At 41.1% G+C, this 25,611-nt stretch overlaps 1 protein-coding gene across 4 annotated transcripts in view; it reads right to left on the minus strand.

The window, feature by feature from the left end:
• NVL (nuclear VCP like) overlaps positions 1 to 25,611 on the minus strand; it is a 106,396-nt gene that overhangs the window by 32,947 nt on the left and 47,838 nt on the right. For 3 of the 4 annotated variants that reach the window (XM_005540948.4, XM_065542498.1, XM_074037212.1), the window contains 3 exons: positions 23,519 to 23,581; positions 17,513 to 17,632; positions 10,523 to 10,622 (listed from right to left, as the gene is read on the minus strand). In XM_005540948.4, coding sequence (XP_005541005.2) covers positions 10,523 to 10,622; positions 17,513 to 17,632; positions 23,519 to 23,581 — 283 coding nt within the window. The remainder of the gene's footprint in view (positions 1 to 10,522; positions 10,623 to 17,512; positions 17,633 to 23,518; positions 23,582 to 25,611) is intronic. The other variant, XR_012433525.1, reaches the window with a different exon arrangement.

Here is a 25,611-nt window from a genome sequence, read left to right on the forward strand (position 1 = left end):
CTTAAAATGGGTAAATTTTATGATATGTCACTTATATCTCAGTAAAGCTTTTTAAAGAAATGAATCCTCAGACTAGCAACACTATAAATATATACGCTGAAAATAATTACAAGATCAGACAACCTTCATGAAATAGGTTTCTACTCATGATTCATTAAACAAATAAGAAGAATGATGTTTTTTGTTTGTTTGCTTTGAGACACAGTCTTGTTCTGTTGCCCAGGCTGGAGTGCAGTGGCACAATCTCAGCTCACTACAACCTTCTCTTCCCAAGTTCAACCAATTATTGTGCCTCAGCCTCCCAAGTAGCTGGGATTAGAGGTGTGTGCCACCATACCAGCTAATTTATTTATTTATTTATTTATTTTTGTATTTTTAGTACAGACGAGATTTTCCCATGTTAGCTAAGGTTGGTCTTGAACTCCTGGCCTCAAGTGATCTGCTCACCTCGGCCTCCCAAAGTACTGGGATTACAGGAATGAGCCATTGCACCTAGCTGTAAACAAATAATTATTGAGCTCTACTACATACCATGGCAGCTATCTCAGCCGAAGTTCTGGCTGGGCATAACCTAATTTTAAAAGGGAAGTACTGTGCCAAAGGACAAAACATACAGGGTTGACCATGGCACCAAGTCATTGTTCAATTACCTTCAAATGCATTCAACAATGACCCAAAGCATCCAGACTAGATGTGTAAGGAAACACTCCATTTAGCTTGGAACTTCAGTGGTAAATATCTTCGTACAATGAAATAAATACCTTCTCTGTGAGCTATCCACTCTTTCATCTGATTATTATTATTTTTTGAGACAGAGTCTTGCTCTGTTGCAAGGCTGGAGTGCAGTGGTGCGATCTTGGCTCACTGAAACCTCTACCTCCCAAGTTCAAGCTATTCTCCTGCCTCAGTCTCCCGAGTAGCTGGGACTACAGGCGCGTGTCACCATATCCAGCTAATTTTTGTATTTTTAGTAGAGACGGGTTTCACCACGTTGGCCAGGATGGTCTCGATCTCTTGACCTTGTGATCTGCCCGCCTCAGCCTCCCAAAGTGTTGGGATTACAGGCGTGAGCCACCGCACCCAGCCTTCATCTGATAATTATTAAGGGCTTAGAATGGACAGAGACTCTAACTAGAACCTACCTCTCACATATAAAAGTACAGAATAAATCCCTGCCCTGCAGAAGGTTGCACATCATAATCATAATTTACTTATTTCTTCTTTTCTTTTTTTTTTTTGAGACAGGGTCTTGCTCTGTCATCTAGGCTGGAGTGCAGTGGTGCAATCACAGCTCACTGCGGCCTCAAACTTCTGGTTTCAAGTGATCCTCCTGCCTCAGCTTCTCAAGTAGCTGGGATTACAGGTACACACCAGTGCATATGGCTAATTTTTATTTTTATTTTTTTTGAGATGGAGTCTTGCTCTGTTGCTCAGGCTGGAGTGCAGTGGCGTGATCTCGGCTCACTGTAACCCCTGCGATTCTTCTGCCTCAGTCTCCTGAGTAGCTGGGACTACGGGCACGTGCTGCTACCATGCCCGGCTAATTTTTATTTTTAGTAGAGACGGGGTTTCACAGTGTTGGCCAGGCTGGTCTCGAACTCCTGACCTCATGATCTGCCTGCCTTGGCCTGCCAAAGTGTTGGGATTACAGGCGTGAGCCACTGCACTTGGCCTAATTTTTTATTTTATTTTGTAGAGATGGGGTCTTGCTTTGTTGCCCAGGCTAATCTTGAACTCCTAACATCAAGAGATCCTCTTGCCTCAGCCTCCCAAAGTGCTGGGATTACAGATGTGAGTTAACACACTCAGCCCTTATTTATTTTTCAACTAAGCCATGCATAGAAGGCAGAAATTCTTTCTGGATTGTATACTGCTACTGGTAGAAAATAGATAATTATTGAGTAGAAGAGAAAGTACTAAGATACTTGGGTTTCATAATTGTGCAGGAGTATCTTTTTTAAACAGCTAGATAATAGATTAAGGGGGAACAGGCAGTTTCCTAACTGAGAACATCCTTTACAGGAGTTGGTATGTGAAGAAGGGAATGCAAAGATGTGCGTAGGAGAGACTAAGGCTAGGGTACAAGGAACTGCATTTCCTCTGGTTAAGCACAAGGCAGTCGCTTATTTCCAGAAGAGAATGTGGACTTTGATACAGCACACATTAGAAGAGGGCTAGGGCTGTGCGCAGTGGTTCACGCCTGTAATCCCAGCACATTTGGGAGGCTGAGGCAGGAGGATCGCTTGAGCCAGGAGTTTAAGACCAGCCTGGGCGACATAGTGAGACGTCATCTCTACAAAAAAGACTTTTTTTTTTTTTTTTTTTTTTAAATTAGCTGGGTGTGGTGGTATGTGCCTGTAGTCCCAGCTGAGGTGGGATGATCTCCTGAGCCTAGGAGGTCGAGGCTGCAGTGAGCTGTGACTGCACTACTGTACTCTAGCCTAGGCTGCAGAGTGACACCCTGTCTCAAAAATACAAATAAATAAATTAAATAAAAGAAGAGGTCTGTCCCAGTTCTTCGGAATAACCAAAGGTGGAATGGTGAGAGGACAGTATTTTCATTTACTTTCTAAGCATTAATACTTCAATAATTGAGAAAAAAGTTAAAGGCAAGAAGATGAAAAATAACAAAAAAGAAGACACTTAGGATATCAGTCCAGGAGGGTTTAACATCCAAGTGCTAAGTACACAAATTAAACAAACAAACAAAAAGTCACATAGAGAGAATGAGAATGACATGGAACCTTTAAAAGAAAAAAAGCAATGTCTATAAATTATGAAGAAAAATAATTTTAAACTCAAAATTATATCCCAGCTAGGTTACCAATCAAAATTAGGGTGAAATAAAGATATTTTCAAATATAAAAGAACTATAGGGGATGGTCTCACATTTGGAAAAACAAATCAAATATACAAGCAGTCAAAAAAAATCTACTTCCTACATAATCTTTCTTAGAAAAGCCACTGAAAGATAAGCGCCAGCAAAATGAGGGTGTGAGCAAGGTAAAAAAACTACACACAAAAAACCCATGAGATCAGAAACAAAGGGCAAATAAAGGAAAACAGTCAAGGAAGTACTGAAATAACAGCTGTTTAGACCACAGGCATAAAGCAATCAGTCCAGATTAAAGCAGGAAGGTGGAAAGCTCTAGAGGGAGGGCTCCAGAAACAAACAAACAAACAAACAAACAAACAAACAAATGGAACTGGTACATCATTTGAATAAATAACATCGACAGCTGTATAAAATATGTGATGAACAGGAAACAAAGCAAAAGAAAAGAACGAGGGCCACTGAATCCAAGAACAAGAGTTATATGAGAAAGGAAACCTAATCAGTGTCATGCTTGGCTCAGCAGAGAGAAATATTGACACAGCCATAGTAATGTAAACACTAGTGACTTAACCAAGAGTTGTGATCAAACTATATTACAATACTGGGAGGACAGGGGAGAGGACAGATGATGTGGCAGTGATGGTGGGAGTGGAGGGTATGGAGAAAGGGTGAATGTAAGATAACTAAATCTTCATCTACCTTAAAATGAGGTTAATGGGCAGTGTTTAAAATTGATAAGAAATAGCTATATGAGCATATTTGAAAATATGAAAAAAAACAGCTCAAGTGGTTGCCTCTCAGGGGATTAGAAGGGATGGGACAGAAAACTACAGTTTTTGTTATAAGCTTTTCCTGACATTTGATTTGAAACTGGGGTCCCTCCCTCTACATGTGAAAATTACAACTGAAGATGAGATTTGGGTGGGGACACAGAGCCAAACCATATCACTCACCAAGGTTCAACTTTTGCACACGTTTAGGGCTGTTGTGAGGTTTAACATGGTAAAGCATCCAACAGAGGGCCTGACACGTAGTAGGTGCTCCAAAACCTAGTTGTTATTACTGGTGATTGTTTTAAAATAATAGGGACTTGTAAAGAAAATGAAATAAACTTATTTTCATCTCCTTGAACAGACATTTTAGAACTGAAAATAGACTAACTTTTATCTAAGTGTCCCCTATCTCAGAAGTGGCAAAACCTTTTACCCAGTATAGATAAAACAATCTAACAATAAGAATAAGAATAGCCCTTATTTATTTTCTTTCTCTTATCTCACATCTAATTCCAGAAAATCCTATTGGTTTTACTTTCAAAATATGTCTCAAATTTTACCACTTCTTACTTCTCCCATTAAGCTCACACAAATTCTCCATGGACTGACCGTAGATCTTCTAGTTCAGAGTATCTTTTGTGTCAAGGACTTTTTTGGAATACAGAAAGTTTATGGATTGCTTCTTAAACGTTTTTCAATGTATAAAGTAAAATACATCAGAAAGATTACAAGGAAGTCAAGGGTATTAAAAGCTACCAAACTGTTAGGAAAACTGCTCATTACCCTCCAATAGCTCCCCATCACATCAGAATAAAATCCACACCCCTTACTGTGGCTTAAAAGGCCCCTTGCACCTCTCTATCACTGTCCCCCTTACTCATTTCGCTTTAGGCACACAGGTCGTCTTGCTGGTTTTCCAACACGCCAAGCTTGTTTTCCTCTCAGGGCCTGTATATCATTTGTTCTCTATCTGGAATACTCTCATCTCCCAGATTTCTGCATGGCTTGGTTCGCATCCTTTGGGTTCATGTACACATGCCATTTTCTGAAGAAGTCTTCCCAGGCAACAGCACCTAAATCAGCCTCCCCTCCCTAACCACTAGTCACTCTCTATCCTCTCACGCTGTTTCTCTTTTCTTTTTTTTTGAGACAGAGGCTCGCTCTGTCGCCCAGGCTGGAGTGCAAAGGCACAATCTCAGCTCACTGCAATCTCCACCTCCTGGATTTTCAAGAGATTCTCCTGCCTCAGCTTCCCAAGTAGCTGGGATTACTGGTGCCCACCACCACACCCAGCTAATTTTTGTATTTGTAGTAGAGACAGTGTTTCACGATGTTGGTCAGGCTGGTCTTGAACTCCTGACCCCAGGTGATCCATCCTCCTCGGCCTCCCAAAGCGCTGGGATTACAGGCGTGAGCCACCGCGCCCAGCCTCATTTTATTTATTTATTACTCCCACCCCACCCCACCCTGTTCCCCAGCTCCAAAGCAGAATATATGCCGGCAAGGAATTTTGTGATTTTTCATCTTCGAATTCCCAAAGCTAAGCAGGATGAAGTATACAGTAAAAACTCAGTAATTATTTGATGAATGAAAGAGCAAATCTCCTTACAGATTGAAGAAAATTGTATTAATATGACTGATCCACAACACCAAACCTTAAGATGACTAAACAACTTGCACAATAAAGGTAGAATGTGTTAAAAAGAGAAATATAGGTACTAAGGATTAAAGCTGACCACAAATATATATATATAAAATATTAATTTAATTTTATTTATTTATTTATTTATTTATTTATTTTTGAGACGGACTCTCGCTCTTGTCGCCCAGGCTGGAGTGCAGTGGCACAATCTCGGCTCACTGCAACCTCCGCCTCCCAGGTTCAAGCTATTCTCCTGCCTCAGCCTCCTGGGTAGCTGGGATTACAGGTGCCCGCCATCACGCCCGGCTAATTTTTGTACTTTTAATAGAGACAGGGTTTTGTCATGTTGGCCAGGCTGGTTTCGAACTCCTGACCTCAGGTGATCCTCCTGCCTCAGCGTCTCAAAGTGCTGGGATCACAGGTGTGAGCCACCGCACCCAGCCTACTGCAAATATATTTACACTTCCATTTTCTCTCCTTTTAGAAGCTGGGCCTTTATGTCAGTACCCTGAACAATAGAGTTTACCTAGTCTGGACTTTGCCTTTAAGAAGAATGGCAGCTTCCATTTTCAACGCTTAGAATCTGCCTACCATGTAAGTAGTGCAAACACCCTGAGAGAAGCACGCTACTGGAAGCCCAAGCCACATGAAGAGGCATTAAAAGATGATAACTGGGGCCAGGTACAGTGGCTTACATCTGTAATTCCAGCACTTTGGGAGGCTGAGGCAGGCGGATCACCTGAGGTCAGGAGTTCAAGACCAGCCTGACCAACACGGCGAAACCCCATCTCTACTAAAAAATACAAAATCAGCTGGGCGTGGTGTGCATGCCTGTAATCCCAGCTACTTGGGAGGCTGAGGCAGGAGAATCACTTAAGCCTAGGAGGCAGAGGTTGCAGTGAGCCGAGATCACACCACTGCACTCCAGTCTGGGCGACAGAGTGAGACTCCACCTCAAAACAAACAAACCCCAAAAAGATAATTATTTGGGGGCTCGGTTGGGAGAGAGACCAAGGATTGTGAAGACATTGTGAGTAAAGAGGCCACTGTGGAAATGGATTCTCTGGTCCAGCCACTCCAGCTGATAGCATGTGGATCCAAGATGAACCACCCAGACAAGCCCATCCCAAATTCCTGACCTAAAAATTGTGAGCCAAGCAAAAATGGTGATTTTTTTTTTTTTTTTTTTAAGATGGAGTCTCAATCTGTTGCCCAGGCTGGAATGCAGTGGTGCGATCTGGGATCACTGCAACCTCCGCCTCCTGGGTTCACGTGATTCTCCTGCCTCAGCCTCCTGAGTAGCTGGGATTGCAGGTGCCCACCACCACACCCAATTAATTTTTATATTTTTAGTAGGGATGGAGTTTCACCATGTTGAGTAGGCTGGTCTTGAACTCTTTACCTCAAGTGATCCTTGGCTTCCCACAGTGCTGGGATTACAGGTGTGAGTCACTGCACCCAGCCACAAATGGTGGTTTTAAAGCACTAAGCTTTACAGTAGTTTGTTATGCAGCAATGGCTAACCAGAACATCAAACAAGGAGGGAATTTTTTTTTTTTTTTTTTTTTTTGAGACGGAGTCTCGCTCTGTCACCCAGGCTGGAGTGCAGTGGCCGGATCTCAGCTCACTGCAAGCTCCGCCTCCTGGGTTCCCGCCATTCTCCTGCCTCAGCCTCCTGAGTAGCTGGGACTACAGGTGCCGCCACCACGCCCGGCTAGTTTTTTGTATTTTTTTAGTATAGACGGGGTTTCACCGTGTTAGCCGGGATGGTCTCGATCTCCTGACCTCGTGATCTGCCCGTCTCGGCCTCCCAAAGTGCTGGGATTACAGGCTTGAGCCACCGCACCCGACCAAGGAGGAAATTCTTAAAGCTAAGCAGACAAGAAGTTATAAGCAATCAAAACAATGTCACATGATAGTATACAATGGAGCAGAACTGCCAAATAAGCATGAAAACAAGTGAAGAAGATCTAGAACATTTATTATTACTATTATTATTTTTTGAGACAGTTTCGCTTTGCCACCCAGGCTGGAGTGCAGTGGTGCAATCTTGGCTCATGGCAACCTTCAAGTCCTGGGTTCAAGCAATTCTCCTGCCTCAGCCTCAGCCTCCCAAGTAGCTGGGACTACAGGCGCATGCCACCATGCCCAGCTAATTTTTTTGTATTTTTAGTAGAGATGGGGTTTCACTGTGTTAGCTGATGGTCTCAATCTCCTGACCTTATGATCCGCCGGCCTCGGCCTCCCAAAGTGTTGGGATTACAGGCATGAGCCACCGTGTCCAGCCAGATCATTTATTTTTAAATGTAGGTCATTAATGCAACAGATTTGTTAAAGGGGAAAAAAGGATGGAAGAGTTTTAGGGAAAGACAATATACATACATAGGGAAAAAAACAAAACACCGGTACCACATTATGATTCATCTGCCATTCTTAACACAGGTTTTAAAATAAACAGGCCAGGCGCAGTGGCTCATGCCTGTAATCCCAGCACTTTGGGAGGCCGAGGCAGGCAGATCACCTGAGGTCAGAAGTTTGAGACCAGCCTGGTCAGCACGGTGAAACCCTATCTCTACTAAAAATACAAAAATTAGCTGGGCGTGGAGGCACGTGCCTGTAATCCCAGCTACTTGGGAGGCTGAGGCAGAAGAAACCTTTGAACCTGGGAGGCAGAGGTTGCAGTGAGCTGAGATCACGCCACTGCACTCCAGTCTGGGCAGCAGACCAAGACTCTGTCTCAAAATAAATAAATAAATAATAAAATAAACAAACTTAAAATATGGTAAGGGCTGTTAACGACAGAATATGTTATACAGGAAACGAAAGACTGATGCTGTGGTTTGAACGTGTTCCCCAAAGTTCACGTGCTGGAAACTCAATCCCCAATAAAACAGTGTTGAGAGGTGGGGCCTTTAAAAAGTGATGAGGTCATGAGGGCTCTGACTCATGAATAATGCTGGTTCCAAGGGAGTGGGTAAGTTATTGCAGGAGTGGACTCTTGATCAAAGGATATGTTTAGCCACTCTCTCTATTTTTTAAATAATAGAGACAAGGTCTCACTATGTTGCCCAGGCTGGTCTTAAACTCCCAAGCTCAAGCGATTCTCCTGTCTCGACCTTGTAAAGTGCTAGGATTACAGGCATAAGCCACCATGCCCAGCTTGGCCACTTTCTTCCTTTTTTTAATGTCTAATCATTTATTAACTATGTTTCTGTATGATATTATTAATACACTGCATACATGACAAGCCATACATCAAAACCAGATAGTACAATTAAATAAAGTAACAGATAATAATTTTAGCATTTTCTTGTCTCACCACCAACAGATATTAAGCCCATCCTTACTAATTTATGCTCCTCACTTTAAAAAGGATGATCACACACCAGAAAAAACTAGATCAATTGTATTTCTTCAAAGAGGCTTTTTTGAGAGAAACACGGCCCTCATTTCCTACTCCCCAGGATCCCCCTCTCTCTGCTTCTCTCTTCTCCAGGTTTCCTCTAATGAAACCAATCTTTTGCTATACAAAATGCTTTTTGGTAGGCTGAGGAAAACAGTCAGTTGTTCAGCTCAGGCAGTTGAGATAAATGTCCAAAGATAGGGTAAAATTAATTAAACTTTATTTGTCCACCCTTATTCATGGGACCATGGTTTCTTCCTGTCCAGGCCACTTTCCTTTTGCTCTCTCATGCATGCTCTTGTGCTCTTCCACCCTTTCACCTTGGGATGATGCAGCAAGAGGGCCCTTGACAGATGCAGGCCACTCAATCTTGACCTTCCCAGCTTCCTGAACTAGAAGAACTGAATCTCTTCTTTTTAACACTAATTACCCAGTTTCAGGTATTCTATTATAGCAACACAAAACAGACTAAGACAAGCATCTTTTTGAAATATGTGAGAAAAGATCTGTATCTTCTTATGAAAGGGAAAATGTGATTCTGTTCAACTCTGAGGGACTTTCTTCTAGGATGACTCTGTGATTTTATGACCTAATGACTGTTCCCACTACTATTACCAAACTGCTTATGAACATGATAATACTTACTAAATAGCTACCTGCTGTTTACTACCACTGTGGTAGATACATTACCAACATCATTTAACCTTTGTGGCAATCCTGCCAATTAAGTATTATCATCCTCATTTTAAAAGTGCCAAAATGATGGTCAGCAAGATGAAGTAATATAGTCCCAAGGTTACTATGGTATAATACAGAACATAATTGGTCTTTGCCCACCGTTCCTGGCATAGACCTTCAAAAATCCTTGCAATTTCCTGAATGCCAGGAATATCTTTGTTGAGCTAATATGGTGACACATAGTGGCCCCACAGATAGCTTCAGGCAGGGGACTGATCACCAGAAAGATCAAGCATGTGATTAGAGTTGTAACTCTGAGCCACCTTCTGCACTTCTATAGTCTTGAGCCCTTTTCTGAATCTCTCAAAGAATGCTTAACCTTGAAAACAATTTTCAGTAATCATTAAGGGCAGATATGAGGGCATGGCTCCAGAATAAAACCTTAAAAATCTATCTTTAACTTCTAGTAGAGTGAAGAGTATGGTTTTTATTTCCTATAAGCTAGCGAGAAACCATAAAACACAAATTCTTAAAATACTTTTGTGGTCAAAAGTCTATGCCGGTCGGGTGCAATGGCTCACGTCTGTAATCCCAGCACTTTGGGAGGCTGAGTTGGGCGGATCACCTGAGGTTCAGGAGTTCAAGACCAGCCTGGCCAACATGGCGAAACCCCATCTCTACTAAAAATACAAAAAATAGCTGGGCATGGTGGCAGCACCGGTAATCCCAGCTACTCAGGAGGCTGAGGCAGGAGAATCACTTGAACCCAGGAGGCAGAGGTTGCAGTGAGCCAAGGTTATGCCACCGCATGCCAGCCTGGGTGACAAGGTGAGATTCCGTCTCCAAAAAAAAAAAGAAAAGAGTGTATGCTGCAACTGTTCTCAGCCAAAAAAGAGCTTTCTAAGCACGAACACAGAAAAGCAATCTCATGGGATCCAAGCAGTAATACTATGCTTTTTACTATAGCTTATGCAAAAGCTTTCTAAGCCTTTATTTCAACTACGAAGTTTCCTTTCACAGAACCAGAAAGGGATTGTCCAAATTTAATCTTCCTTTCCTAGGATGCGTGTGAATTATATTGTTTATAAATGCTACAAGTTTTTACTTTTATTTTTAATTATCTGAATCTCTTCTATGGAAATGCTGTAAGTTTTTAGATTCATCTGCGTTACAATATCTTTATTTCTTACCTGGCCTGTTAGTGGCTGCCATAATAAAAACCTGCTGGCGTGCTTCCAGACCATCCATCTCTGTAAGTAGCTGATTCACCACTCGGACACTTGCCCCTGTCTAAAAAGACATAAATCTGGTTCCATCAGCTCTCAATATAAAGGAAAAAAAAAATTTTTCTTCCCCATGAAAATAATACATTTCCCCATGCAAAAGAGATCACAGTGATCATTTTCCAAGGAGCCACTATATGCACACACTGTGCAAAATGTGTTCTCATCAGTGGACCTCCCCAGCAATCCTATTATTATCCACAGTCTAAATGAGGAAAGTGAGGCTCAGAGGGGTTACTTGTCCAAGTTCTCATCACTAGGTAAAGGAAGAGATGAGACTCAATCTCAGGCTGAATGGATCCCAAGGTCTAATGTTTCTGAGTTACTCAAACATCTAACCGTCACAATACACTTCCCTTGGAGCGAATCTACAGCTAGCTTTTGTTTCTTTGCTAGAGATGGGTCTTGCTATGCTGTCCAGGCTAGTCTTGAACTCCTGGCCTCAAGCAATCCTCTTGCCTCAGCTTCCCAAAGTGCCGGGATTATAGGTGTGAGAGCTGCACCCCACCCAGACTAAGCTTCTTTTTTTTTTTTTTTTTTTTTGAGATGAAGTTTCGCTCTTGTTGCCCAGACTGGAGTGCAATGGTGTGATCTCGGCTCACTGCAACCTCCGTCTCCTGGTTCAAGCAATTCTCCTGCCTCAGCCTCCCAAGTAGCTGGGATTACAGGCATGTGCCACAATGCCAGGATAATTTTGTAATTTCAGTAGAGATGGGGTTTCACCATGTTGGTCAGGCTGGTCTTGAAACTCCTGACCTCAGGTGATCAGCCCACTTCGGCCTCCCAAAGCACTTGGATTACAGGAGTGAGCCACCACGCCCAGCCCTAGACTAAGCTTTTGAACCCCAAATTTCCCAGTATATCAGGCATTCTAGATCTCATTTTATTTTTAAAGTCAGTCAAATTTAACAGTGGGAGGTTGTATACCACCTTTGGTGAGACTAATTTTTTTTTTGAGGCAGGGTTTTACTCTGTAGCCCAGGCTAGAGTGTAGTGGTGTGATCTCAGCTCACTGCAGCCTTCCCCTCCTGGGCTCAAGCAATCCTGCCACCTCAGCCTCCCAAGTAGCTGGTACTACTGGTGTGTGCCACCACGCCTAGCTAATTTTCGTATTTTTTTCTAGAGATCCTCTTGCTATATTGCCCAGGCTAGTCTCGAACTCCTGAGCTCAACTGATCCTTCCACCTCGGCCTCCCAAAGTGCTGGGATTACAGGCTTGTGCCACTGCACCCGGATGACACTAATGTTAATAAATTCTGATAACCCACCACCATCAGACAAGCCAGGTGTTCCAGATCTTTTTAGTGCAACACATACGGGAGTATCTGGGACACTGATGAGGTATTTTCTCTTTTCCTTGAAGCAAATAATACAAAGTAAAGTTACCTCAGCAATATCTAGGTGAAAGGAAACATCCAGGGAGTTGGTATAAATTCAGGGAGAGGGATAAATCACTTAGATACAGAAACAACAAAAAAGTTTTAAATGAAGGGAATGAGAAAAGTGGTGCTGTATTTTTGGTCATTAATTGTTTTTCTTCACCATAAATTTTACATACAGAGGTGGTAATGGGCTTACCTCATTTCTTTCCTTTTTTTTTTTTTTTTTTTTTAAGACAGGGGTCTTGCTCTGTTGCCCAGGCTGGAAGTGCAGTGGTGAGATCTCAGCTCACTGCAACCTCTACCTTCCGGGCTCAAGCAATCCTCCTACCTCAGCCTCCCGAGTGGCTGGGACTACAGGTATGCACCACCACACCTGGCTAATTTTTCTTTTTTGTGTAGAGTCAGGATTTCACCATGTTGCCCATGCTGGTCTTGAACTCCTGGACTCAAGCAATCTGCCTGCCTTGGCCACCCAAACTGCTGGGATTAAAGGTATAAGCTACCACGCCCAGCTTACCCCACTGATTTCTCTAGAAAAAAAAATTTGGTGTTCCTTATTGTCACTCCTGGGGAACATAACACTAACAGAATCATAATCCATACTCAAAAATATAAGGAAGTAAAGGGTAAAAAATATTGTTCTACATAAGCAAGACGAGGGTCAATACAAGAATGACTGATAGATTTTTCTGTATTAAAGCCATAATATTCTGGCTGGGCATGGTGACTCACACCTGTAATCCCAGCACTTTGGGAGGCGAGACGTGTGGATCACCTGAGGTCAGAAGTGCAAGACCAGTCTGGCCAACATGGTGAAACCCCGTTTCTACTAAAAATACAAAAAATTGGCCGGGTGCGGTGGCTCAAGCCTGTAATCCCAGCACTTTGGGAGGCCGAGACGGGCAGATCACGAGGTCAGGAGTTTGAGACCATCCTGGCTAACACGGTGAAACCCCGTCTCTACTAAAAAAATACAAAAAACTAGCCGGGCGAGGTGGCGGGCGCCTGTAGTCCCGGCTACTCGGGAGGCTGAGGCAGGAGAATGGCGTAAAAACCCGGGAGGCAGAGCTTGCAGTGAGCTGAGATCCGGCCACTGCACTCCAGCCTGGGCGACACAGCGAGACTCCGTCTCAAAAAAAATAAAATAAAAATAAATAAATAAAAAAAAATAAAAATACAAAAAATTAGCTGGGTATGGTGGCAGGAACCTGTAATCTCAGCTGCATGGGAGGCTGAAGCAGAAGAATTGCTTGAACCTGGGAGGCGGAGGCTGCAGTGAGCTGAGATCACGCCACTGCACTCCAGCCTGGGCGACAGAGTGAGACTCTCTCAAAACAGAAAACAAACAAACAAACCAAATCTATAATATTCTATATAATAAAATTAAATATAAGTCGTAAGACTGGGAAAAATAGTATCAACACATAATTAAATAAAAGACTTCTTTCCATCATAGAGTACCAATTAACACAAAAAAAGACGGCAATAGCAAAAGGGCTGAAACATATGATCAAATAATTTCAAATCACTGGAGACAGTCTACCTCATGGTAATCAGGGACATGTATACTAAAATGTAATATGATTTGCCAATAAAACTGCCAAAAAATAAAAAGATGGGTATAATCCATTGTTGATAAGAAATGGATATTTTCACACACTGCTGGTGGGCACATGTAACTGATAGTTTTTGTGAAGGATGATACAGCATTATCTTTCAAAATCTAATATATAGCAATCTTCCACCCTGATTTTCACTTCCAAAATTCTGTCTCACATAGTCCCACCACAGGTGCACAAAAATGCGTGATACAAGTAGAGTTCTGTTTACAACTGGAAACAATCTAAATGCCCAAAACAGGAGAATTATTAAGTAAATTCTGCTGTATCCAGACTGAGGATAATACTATATATATTTTTAAGTCATTACGTACATGAGAAAGTCATCAAGACAGAATGACCACATTAATATAAAAAATAGAAGCCTAGGTCCAGGCATGATGTAATCTCAGCACTTTGGGAGGCAGAGGCAGGAGGATCACTTGAGGCCAGAAGTTCAAGACCAGCCTGGGCAACATAGCAAGATCCCACCTCTAAAAACAAAAACTTAGCTGGGTGTGGCAGTGCACAACTGTACTACTAGCTACTCAGGCAGCTAAGGTGGGATCACTGCTTGAGCCCAGGAGCTCAAGGTGGCAGGCAGTGAGCTACAATCACACCACTGCACTCCAGCCTGGGTGACAGGGTAAGACCCTGTCTCAACAGCAACAATAACAAAACAGAAGTGTAAAATATACATTTTTTTGCTTCTGGAAAAAGTTCTAGAATGATGCATACTAAATGATAAACTATTAGTAGTGTCATAATAACCTCTAAGAAGAGTAATACGGAGGAGAATGGAAAGAAATTTACTCTTTATACTTGTGCTTTATTTGAATTTTTCACAAGCATGTATTCATGTATAACTAGTGTAATTCAAAAAGAATACATTCAAATTTAAAAGATTTTTAGAGGCTGGACATGGTGGCTCATGTCTGTAATCCTAGCACTTTGGAAGGCTGAGGCAGGTGGATCACCTGAGGTTGGAAGTTCGAGACTAGCCTGGCCAACATGGTGAAACCCTGTCTCTACTAAAGAAAAAAAAAAATATGAAAAATCAGCTGGGCATGGTGGCATGTACCTATAGTCCCAGCTACTCAGCAGGCTTAGGCATGAGAATCACTTGAACCCAGGAGGCAAAGGCTGCGGAGAGCTGAGATCGTGCCACTGCACTCCAGCCTGGGTGACAGTGAGACTCTGTTTAAAAAAAAAAAAAGAAGATCAAATAAAAAGAAACAAACAAAAAATAAAAATAAAATGTTTTCAGAATCTGCTTTAGGTGAAAATGTAGAAAAGCAAACTATAGCTGGGCATAGTGGCTCACACCTGTAATTCCAGCACTTTGGGAGGCCGAGGCGAGTGGATCACCTGAGGTCAGGAGTTCGAGACCAGCCTGGCCAACATGGTAAAACCCGTTTCTACTAAAAATGCAAAATTAGCCAGGTGTGGTAGCACACATCTGTAGTGCCAGTTACCTGGGAGACAGAGACAGGAGAATCACTTGACCCTGGGAGGCGGAGGCTGCAGTGAGCTGAGATTATGCCACTGCACTCCAGCTTGGGTGACAGAGCAAGACTCTGTCTCAAAAACAAACAAACAAACAAAAAAAACCACAAGAAAAGAAACCCATATATATCAGAGTATAGAAATGTATGGCAGTAGGCTGGGTGTGGTGGCTCATGCCTCTAATCCCAATACGTTGGGAGGCCGAGGCTGGTGGATCACTTGAGACCAGGTGTTCGAGACCAGCCCAGCCATCATGGTGAAACCCCACCTCTACTGAAAACACAAATATTAGTCGGGCATGGTAGCAGGCGCCTGTAATCCCAGTTACTAGGGAGGTTGAGTCAGGAAAATCGCTTGAACCTGGGAGGCAGAGGTTGCAGTGAGCTGAGATAGTGCCATTGCACTCTAGCCTCCAGCCTGGGTGATAGAGCAAGACTCTTTCTCAAGAAAAAAAAAAAAGGAAAGGAAAGGGAAAGGGAAAGGAAAGGAAAAGAAAGAAATGCATGGCAGTAGACATCCAAGAAACAAATAAGGCCGCTCTGCCTATGGAGCAGCCATTCTTTATTCTTTAAAAAAAAAAGAGAGAGATAAACCAGAAGTCAGACATGTACTTCATACGGCTACAGACTTCTTTGAGGGCAACAGTTGACAATGAACCTCTCCAAATTTAGATTTACCAGCTAACAGTAGAGAGCTGCAAACCAATTGAAGGGGCTGTGGACAAATGAAGGGTTTATTCATGACAGAAGAGATGGGAATAAAAAGGAAAAGAATAAAATCCAGAGCATGCCGTGCCCTAACCAGCTGGAGGTATCAAAGTACTGTGTTTTGCTCCATAGCCCACAGTAGACTTTGGAATATGACTGGGGAACCTGGGAAGGATCTCTGCCTCAGTCACTGACATCACTATCAAAGACAAGCCTGTAATAAGAATTTTCTATGATGGTATCAATGACTACTGGATGAAGAAACAAAACCGCTAAAATGTGAGTCACATTTATTTATTTATTTGTATCAGTCAGCTTTTTTTTGTGACTTTTGAATGTTTTTGGAGATTTTTAGCAAAATGAGGCATGTAATGTTTTATGACCCAAGACACACACACACACACACACTTATTTAAAATAAATCACAAAAGATTTCCTAGGTTTCAGAAATGATGTAAAACCCCATCTCTACTAAAAACTACAAAAATTAGCCAAGTAGTGGCGGGCGCTTGTAATCCCAGCTACTCTGGAGGCTGAGGCAGGAGAATCGCTTGAACCTGGGTGCCAGAGGTTGCAGTAAGCCGAGATCGCACCATTGCACTCCAGCCTGGGTGACAGAGTGAGTCTCCGTTTCAACAACAATACAACAACAACAACAACAAAAGAAATGTAACCATTTCCTCAGTCATCTTACAAGAAATGTACCTGTGGCCGGGCGTGGTGGCTCAACCCTGTAATTCCAGTACTTTGGGAGGCCGAGGCGGATGGATCACCTGAGGTCAGGAGTTCAAGGCCAGCCTGACCAACATGGGGAAACCCTGTCTCTACTAAAAATACAAAAATGAGCCAGGCATGGTGGCGGGTGCCTGTAATTCCAGCTACTCAGGAGGCTGAGGGAGGAGAATCGCTTGAACCCAGGAGGCGGAAGTTGCAGTGAACCGAGTTCGCACCATTGCACTCCCACCTGGGAGACAAGAGTGAAACTCTGTCTCAAAAATAAATAAATAAATAAGTAAGTAAATAAATAAATAAATAAAGTAGCTGCTGTCTGCTTCAAAAAGGTTATATATTTATGGTTTATGTTATGCTTCACTAAGCTTCAAATTGTTATATAATAGCACTCCTAATAACAACTGTTTCTGGTACTCTGTACTGAAATCTCTAAGGACTGTGACTCAGTGTGGCTGATGCAAGTGGTATTCAATGCAGATCAATTTTATATCTTCTCCAGATATAAATGGGTGTTGGGTCTTTTTTTATCTTCTTTATTTTAATGTCTTACTTAAGAGAAAAGGTTTGGGGTCTTAAAGTTAATAACCTGACCCTATTTTGAGTGCATGATATCTTAAATTGTTTTTTTTCCTGTCTCAAGAACTCTTTTAGCTCAAGAATGTTGTAGGATAACAAGATTATAAGGCAAGCTATTTCAAACTAATATCATTTCCATACTCACCTACTCATTTGTGTGAATTAGGATGACCTACAGATTGTGCAACCAAAATAATAAACAGGAAAAAAAATGGATGCAGAGGCAGATACAGAATACAACTGCTATCTCTAAGATTTGATTTCAAATTACTAGGTGTCTTCACTAAGAGTCTCAATGCTCCTAAGGTATGACTTCATAAGAAATACCTGGCTTAGAACATAGAAAAGGTTTATTGTGCTAAAAGAATCTGTAAACCACTAGTCCATGATAATTACCTCTCGGTCTGATCTTCGAGGACATAAAGCATCCACTTCATCAAAGAATATCACACACGGTGCTGAGTTCTTGGCTCGTTGAAAAACTTGTCGCACAGCACGTTCACTCTCACCAACATACTAAACATACACAGAAAGGAAATAAAATACCAACGGTTCAACTTTGTGGTTTGGGTCAAATGACAGTAAAACAGTTTTATGTGACGTGCCAAAGTCCAGAAAGTATCAGGATGAACCATATACAATTGCTGATATTTAACCATTTTTGACCTGTAATAGTCAACTGCATATAGTTCAACTTAATAAAAGTAGCAACTATTTAAGCCTTCTATAAATTTCCTTATTTATAAAATGAAGACTTAAGTGAAACGTAAGGTCTTCTCTAGCTCAAAAAAATCACCAAAATTCAATTGTATTTTAGAACTAATCTTGTAAGCCTTGTGCATATAAAATATCCAGCAGTAATTTTCATTAATTCAACAGTATTTTACGTGCACATAAGTCAAATTACTATTTTATTGTTATTTCTACAAAAGTCATCTTACTAAATAAAGGAATAACTATTTTGTCATACAGCATCAGAGGAGGCAAAGTGAGCCAACTAGGCATTTAACAGGTTTCATAATGGCTTACTCTATGTTGAAATCTAAATCAAAACATAAAACATTAAGATAAGTCAAGAAATATAGCAATTCACAAGCAACTATAACATTAGGACTAAGTAATATGAAAAGCCACATGTAAGGATGATTTCGCTTTTAGCTTAGGCATAAGAAATTTTTCTCGTAAAATGTCAAACCAGATGACTAAGAAAGAGTTTTTTCTTAATGAAACTGCTAAATAAGATGGAATCCAAAAAACATCTTTACAGTGCCAATCATTATTATTATTTTTAAGACAGGGTCTCTCTGTCACCCAGACCGGAGTGCAGTGGAGCGATCTCGGTCGCTGCAACCTCTGCCCTGCAGGTTCAAGCAATTATCCTGCCTCAGCCTCCCGAGGAGCTGGGATTACAGGCATGCTGCCACTACCACCTGGCTAATTTTTGTCTTTTTAGTAGAGACGAGGTTTCACCATGTTGGCCAGGCTAGTCTCAAACTCCCAACCTCAAATGATCCATCCGCCTCAGCCTCCTAAAATGCTGGGATTACAGGCATGAGCCACTGCCCCCGGCCTACAGTGCCAACTATTTCATATCACCTCTGCTATAATGACTCTATGGCCAGAATAAATAATCAAGGCAAAGAATACACCGCAGATGACAGCGATTCAAGTGCTATTTTTTCCTTTGACTAGAAATTTCTTTCCCTCACATCCTTTTGGTATTTTTCGTTAAACTTTTGCTCATTCTGCTTCCCTTACTTGAACTGCTTTCTAACCTACCTCCGAACATTTCTTCTTACATTCTAAAAGATCCTCATTAATCATTCTTCCCATAATAGCAAATTTGATTAAGTTGAACTATATGCAGTTGGCTATTACAGGTCAAAAATGGTTAAATATCAGCAAATGTATATGGCTCATCCTGATACTTTCTGGAATTTGATATATAAAACTGTTTTACTATCATTTGACCCAAACCAAACCCAAAGTATTTCTTTGCTCTTCGAGTACTTTGTATTATTACAACATTTGAGCTCTTCTGCCTTCACTATATTATATTACAAAGCCCTTAGAAAGCAGGAGTCCTATTCAGATATTCAGATTTTATCCTTATTATAACATTTGAGCTCTCCTACCCTCACTATATTGTATTACATAGCCCTTGGAAAGCAGGAGTCCCATTCAAATTTTTCTGTCCTAATATCCTGCACAGTATACAAATATAGTGCACAGTGTACAAATATAACACACAGTGTGCAAATACAATAGTGTACAAATATAGTAGACTTTCCTGGAAAATCTAATTCAGCAAAAACTACACTTGTAATGCTGAAGCAAAATATTCAGAACTGTTGTAAAAGAAGGCATCTCAGGGGGCTGGGAGACATAAAGTTTCAGACAGGAATAGAAGAGAACAATCAATACTGTTGGCAAAGTGACTTTGGAAATGGCAAACCAAGGTAGCTAGGTAAAAGGAAATTTAATTTAGGGAAAAGTAAACCTAAAGTTTCAACAAGGACATATTAAAACCTATTTAATCCTAACAAGGCAACAGTGATTAAAAATAAGTAAATGAAAGAAAAGCCCATTTTATCCTTTATTTGAAACATGCCACATTTCAAGTAAAGATCCTACATTTATTATCTCAAAATCTTTATTGGCCATCAAATTTTCAACCATTTTAGTCTGGCTTTTGCAAACATCATTATTAAACATATTTTCCCTAAAGCCACCAATGACCTTCTAATAACTAAATCCCAAGTCCCACTCTCAATATCTTTTATACTGTTTGGTCACACTGACAAGGCTGAAAAACTCATCTTCCCTTGGTTTTCAGGCTTAGCTGGTCTGGGGTGTCCTGCATCTTATGACCAAGTACTTTCAGTCTCCTTTGCCAGATCTTGCTTCTTTATCCCTTAATTGCTTGAATCTTTCAGGGTTCAGTCAGAGACCCTTAATGTAATTGTTCTTTTACTTAATAAACTTGTCCTACCAGACTGAACCCATTCCCATGGTTTTAGGTACCACTTGGATGATAGTGACTTTCAAATCTCTTCAGAGCTTCAGATTCACATTTCCTACCGCCTGCTAGACATCTCCAGATGGCTGTTTAATCTAAAATGTCCTAGAGTGAACTCATTTTCCAATCCCAGGATGCCCATCTTCCTCACTAGATCATCTAATCTTTCTTTTTGAGACAGTCTCACTCTGTTGCCCAGGCTGGAGTGCAGTGGTGTGATCTCTACTCACCGTAACCTCCACCTCCCGAGTTCAAACGATTCTTCTGCCTCAGTCTCCTGAGTAGATGAGATTACAGACACCCACCACTATGCTTGGCTAATTTTTTTGTATTTTTACAATGGGGTTTCACCACATTGGCCACACTGGTCTTGGATTCCTGACCTCAAGTGATCCACCCACCTTGGCCTCCCAAAGTGCAGGGATTATAGGCGTGAGCCACTGTGCCCAGCCCAGATCATCTAATCTTTCAGAGACATTCTGCACTCTTCCATAGACCTCTTCCCCCTACCCACCCATAAAAAACAAATCAGACCACAATGAGGCAAAATGTCATGTTCACCAGACTGGCAAAAATGAAAATATCTGATACCAACACTGCTGTTGCGAATGTGGGACAATCTGATACAATTACTTTATTAAAACAGTTAGCAATATCCAATTTTTTTTTTTTTGTTTTTTTGAGAGACAGGATGTTGCTGTGTTGTCTAGGCTGGAGAGCAGTGGCGTGATCATAGCTCACTGCAGCCTCGACCTTTTAGGCTCAAGCAATCCTCCTACCTCAGCCTCCCAAGGAGATGGGACTACAGGTGTGCATCTGGCTAATTTTATGGTTTTTTTTTTGTAGAGACAGGGTCTCACTATGTTGCCCATGCTGGTCTCAAACTGGCCTCAAGCAATCCTCCTGCCTTGACCTCTCAAAGTGCTGGGATTACAGATGTGAGGCACTATGCCCAGCCAATACCTAATATTTTTGAAAGTGCACATACTCTAAGATTCAGCAATTCTCCTTCTGGGTATATACCCTAGGCAGAAAAAAATCTCACAAATATATGCAAAGATATACATATATAATATTCAACCTAAAAATTCATCAGGAAAAAAACCCTAATTTTTAAAGTATGGTTATATTCATTCAATGAAATGCCACACAAAAAGTTAATAAACTAAAAATACATCAACAGAGATAAGTATTATAAGTAAATATTGAACAAAAATAACAACCAAGAATAGGTGTAGTCACTCATGCCTGTAATCCTAGCATTTTGGGAGGCTGAGATAGGAGGATCACCTGAGGCCAGGAGTTTGAGACCAGCCCAGGCAACACAGCAAAACCTCTGCTTTCAGAGATCCTGTCTCTCTCTCAAAAAACAAAACAAAACAAAACAAAAACCAAAAAACCCAACCAAACCAAGTTGCAAAAGAATACACACTATTTAAAGGGCTTTTTTGTTTGTTTTGCTTTATACCATGGAGAGTGTATAAGGAGAGTCCAAAAGTATAACTAAAGTAGATATAACAGTTATAAACTTCAAATGTATCCATCACTGACCTTCAATTATTATCAACTCAATGTATGACCAATCTTGCTTCATCTATACTCCTGTCCACTTTCCTTGTTTTATTGAAGAAAATCCTAGATGTCCTATTTTATTTATAAATATTTCAGTATCTCCAAAATATAATGATTTTAACATGTCATTATTACACTTAAAAATTAGTATTTCCTTAATATCAAATATTCAGTAAGCACTAACATTTCCAATTATCTCATAAACCTCATACTTAAAAACAAAATTACATTAAAAATTTTTTTTGGTAGAGACAGGGTTTTGGTACGTTGGTCTGTCTTAAATGCCTGGCCTCAAGTGATCCTCTTGCCTCAGTCTCCCAAAGTGCTGGGGATCACAGGTGTCAGCCACTGTGCCTGGCCTCATACTTCTGAAACATATAAAATAATACTATATATTGTTTAGGGATACATACATACATAGTAAATATAGAAAGAAGTGCATGGAACTAATAAGCACCAAATTCAGCCTTGTGGTAAGTTCCATGGGAGACAGAACAGGGAACATCACGAGGAAGGGTTTGCAAAAGCTTTAAGTGCATTTTTTTTTTTTTTTTTTGCTGGGTGATAGATACATAGGGGTACATTATATTACTCTTTGGAATTCCTTATATGTGGAAACTTTTATAATAAAATTTTTACTAATTACAATCTTTAAAAATATGTTACACTCTTGCTTTATTTAAAGTCTCTATTAGCTCTCTGATAGTCTGAAGTTAACATCCAAATTCTAGCTTGGTATAAAGGCCCTTCAGCGTCTGGCTATAACCTTCTTTTCCAATCCCAGTTCCCACCAACGCCCTCTGCTTCAAGGTTCACATCTAATACCACCTCTGCTGGAAAACAAAGTACAAGAAAAGTTACGAGGTATGTAAAAAGTCCATAGGAAATACTTAAGTATAACTCCCTTATTTTAGGGAGAAAGTAATACACAATAGGAAAGATTTAAAAGTTGGGGTAGAGATAAATTTTAAAAACCTTTTAAAACAAATGTTACCCTCATTTCTTCTTTGTTGGAATATATCATAGAATGGCATTTTTACTTTTCATAGAGAAGGACAAAAAATAAGAAATTCAAAGTGTCTTAAATTTAGATAATAAATTGCTTAAATGCAGAAGGAAGATACAGCACTTGAGTGACTTCTATCTCCAGAAGTATTTTTATTTATTAATACAGAACTCATCTAAGCCACACGACAACAGGATAAAAAGTAGATCAGGAGTCAGACAACTCAGACTGAAATCTTTGCTCTACTGCTTCTAGCTGTGGGAAAATTCAGGCTCAGAGGTTAACAGACTTAATTGAGAAAGCATTTATACACCCAAAGTAGCAGAGGAGAGCAAAGCTCAACCTCCTCACTCCTATGGCACTGATTTTTTTTTTTTTTTTTTTTTTTTTGAGACAGAGTCTCGCTCTGCCGCCCAGGCTGGAGTGCAGTGGCCGGATCTCGGCTCACTGCAAGCTCCGCCTCCCGGGTTTACGCCATTCTCCTGCCTCAGCCTCCCGAGTAGCTGGGACTACAGGCGCCCGCCACCTCGCCCGGCTAGTTTTTTTTTTTTTTTTTGTATTTTTTAGTAGAGACGGGGTTTCACCATGTTAGCCAGGATGGTCTCGATCTCCCGACCTCGTGATCCGCCCGTCTCGGCCTCCCAAAGTGCTGGGATTACAGGCTTGAGCCACCGCGCCCGGCCGGCACTGATTTTAAATACCAAAATACCACAACTGCTGAAAGATTTGAGAACATTTTACCCCGTAGCTTGCATGACCATTACTTTTTCTAATCTAAAATAATGACTCATGCTCAATAACTTACCATGTTTAGTAATTCAGGGCCCTTGACAGATATAAAATTTAGTCCAGACTCATTTGCAACAGCCTAGCAAGAGGAAACAAAAAGACACAAGTAAGGCCAATACACAGTAATAATAACAACAATAATAATGATGATGTGTGACAAAGGACTTCTTGTGTTTTTTTTCTTTTCTTTTTTTTTTTTTTGAGACGGAGTCTCGCTCGGTCGCCTAGGCTGGAGGGCAGTGGTGCAATCTCGGCTCACTGTAAGCTCTGCCTCCCAGGTTCATGCCATTCTCCTGCCTCAGCCTCCTGAGTAGCTGGGACTACAGGTGCTCGCCACCAAGCCCGGCTAATTTTTTGTATTTTTAGTAGAGATGGGGTTTCACCATGTTAGCCAGGATGGTCTCAATCTCCTGACCTTGTGATCTGCACACCTCGGCCTCCCAAATGGTAGGATTACAGGCATGAGTGGCGCCCAGCCCTTTTTGTAGTCTTAAGTCTGTGTCTCCCTTCCTATATTAATAGTGACTTGTTTCTTATTAAAAGGAAAAAAGGGCTGGGTGCGGTGGCTCACGCCTGTAATCCTAGTACTTTGGGAGGCTGAGGCGGGTGGATCACCTGAGGTCAGGAGTTCAAGACCAGCCTGACCAATATGGTGAAACCCCCATCTCTACTAAAAATACAAAAATTAGCCGGACGTGGTGGCATGTGCCTATAGTCTCAGCTACTCGAGAGGCTGAGACAGGAGAACTGCTCATACCCAGGAGGCAGAGGTTGCAGTGAGTCAAGATTGCACCATAGCACTCTAGCCTGGGTAACAGAGCAAGACTCTGTCTCAAAAAAAAAAAGAAAAAGAAAAAGAAAAAAAGACAAATGGGAAAAGGGGAATACATAAAGGTAAAATCAAATAACCTACAACTTTCTTTTTTTTTTTTAATTTCACTTTAATTTTTTTTTGTTTTTTTGAGACAGAATCTTACTGTCGCCCAGGCTGGAGTGCGGTGATGAGATCACAGCTCACTGCAGTCTTGACTTCCCAGGTTCAGGCAATCCTCTCACCTCAGCCTTCCGAGGAGCTGGGACTACAGGAGTCTGCCACCACACTCAGTTAATTTTTGTATTTTTTTGGTAGAGGCAGGGTTTTGCCACAATGCCCAGGCTGAAACCTAGGACTTTCTAAGAATTACTAAGGCTATAAATCAAATGGAAATGACACAAAATATTTATGTGAACATTTGTTTACATAAACATGATTATGTAAATACAAATACATTTATAGCCCTAATTTGGGATTCCAGTGAAAATGCTAGTCTCTGTACTCAAGAAATACCTCATGGGGTGAAAGTATTCATTCATTTACAAATGAAAATTTAACAACATCAGTTATCAGTCTTTACGAAGGGTCAATGTTGAGAAACACATAGTTGTATGTGTAGAAGAGTCTAAGAATTACAATCTGAACGCAGAGGTGAAATCTGAATAAAATCAATCAGAACTTCAAAATGATCATGGAAGAGAGTCCTTTCCTATTCTTAGAACCTGGTATCTGAGCTCCCGATCTATGTTCCACTTACTACTCCTCAGCATCACCACTTGGATCACACAAGCATTTCAAAACTATCACTTCCAAAACTAGACTCCCAATTCTTACTCTCCCAAACCTCTCCAACTCCAGCAACTGCATGCCCTGACTTTATGCTAGTTACATACTTAGTATGTGCAGGTGCCAACAAAAATTGTATTATTTGGTTATCCTGAGTAAATAAAACAATCAAGATCAGCCAAATACCTAATTTTATATGCATCTCTAGGTTTCTAGGTTCTGACCTATAATTTGTTCCATAAGTTTATCCTAGGCCACACTTTGCCTCTGCCATTCAAGGACATTTTCTATTTCTGGATTCTTGGGCACGTAGTCTTGCACCCTTCGGAGAACCTGATGAAAGTTGTTGTGAACACTCTTCCCCAGAAACAATACATATACACACAATACATGGCCTCGGCTCATAGATTCAGTGAAGCTGTGAAGTCCATCCATGGAGTCCTAGGTAAGAGTCCCCGCTCCCAATGGTCAGATATAAGAAATCTAAAGCCAGCACAGTGGCTCACGCC

Source organism: Macaca fascicularis, chromosome 1, assembly GCF_037993035.2.
Source record: "Macaca fascicularis isolate 582-1 chromosome 1, T2T-MFA8v1.1".
NCBI lineage: Eukaryota > Metazoa > Chordata > Mammalia > Primates > Cercopithecidae > Macaca > Macaca fascicularis.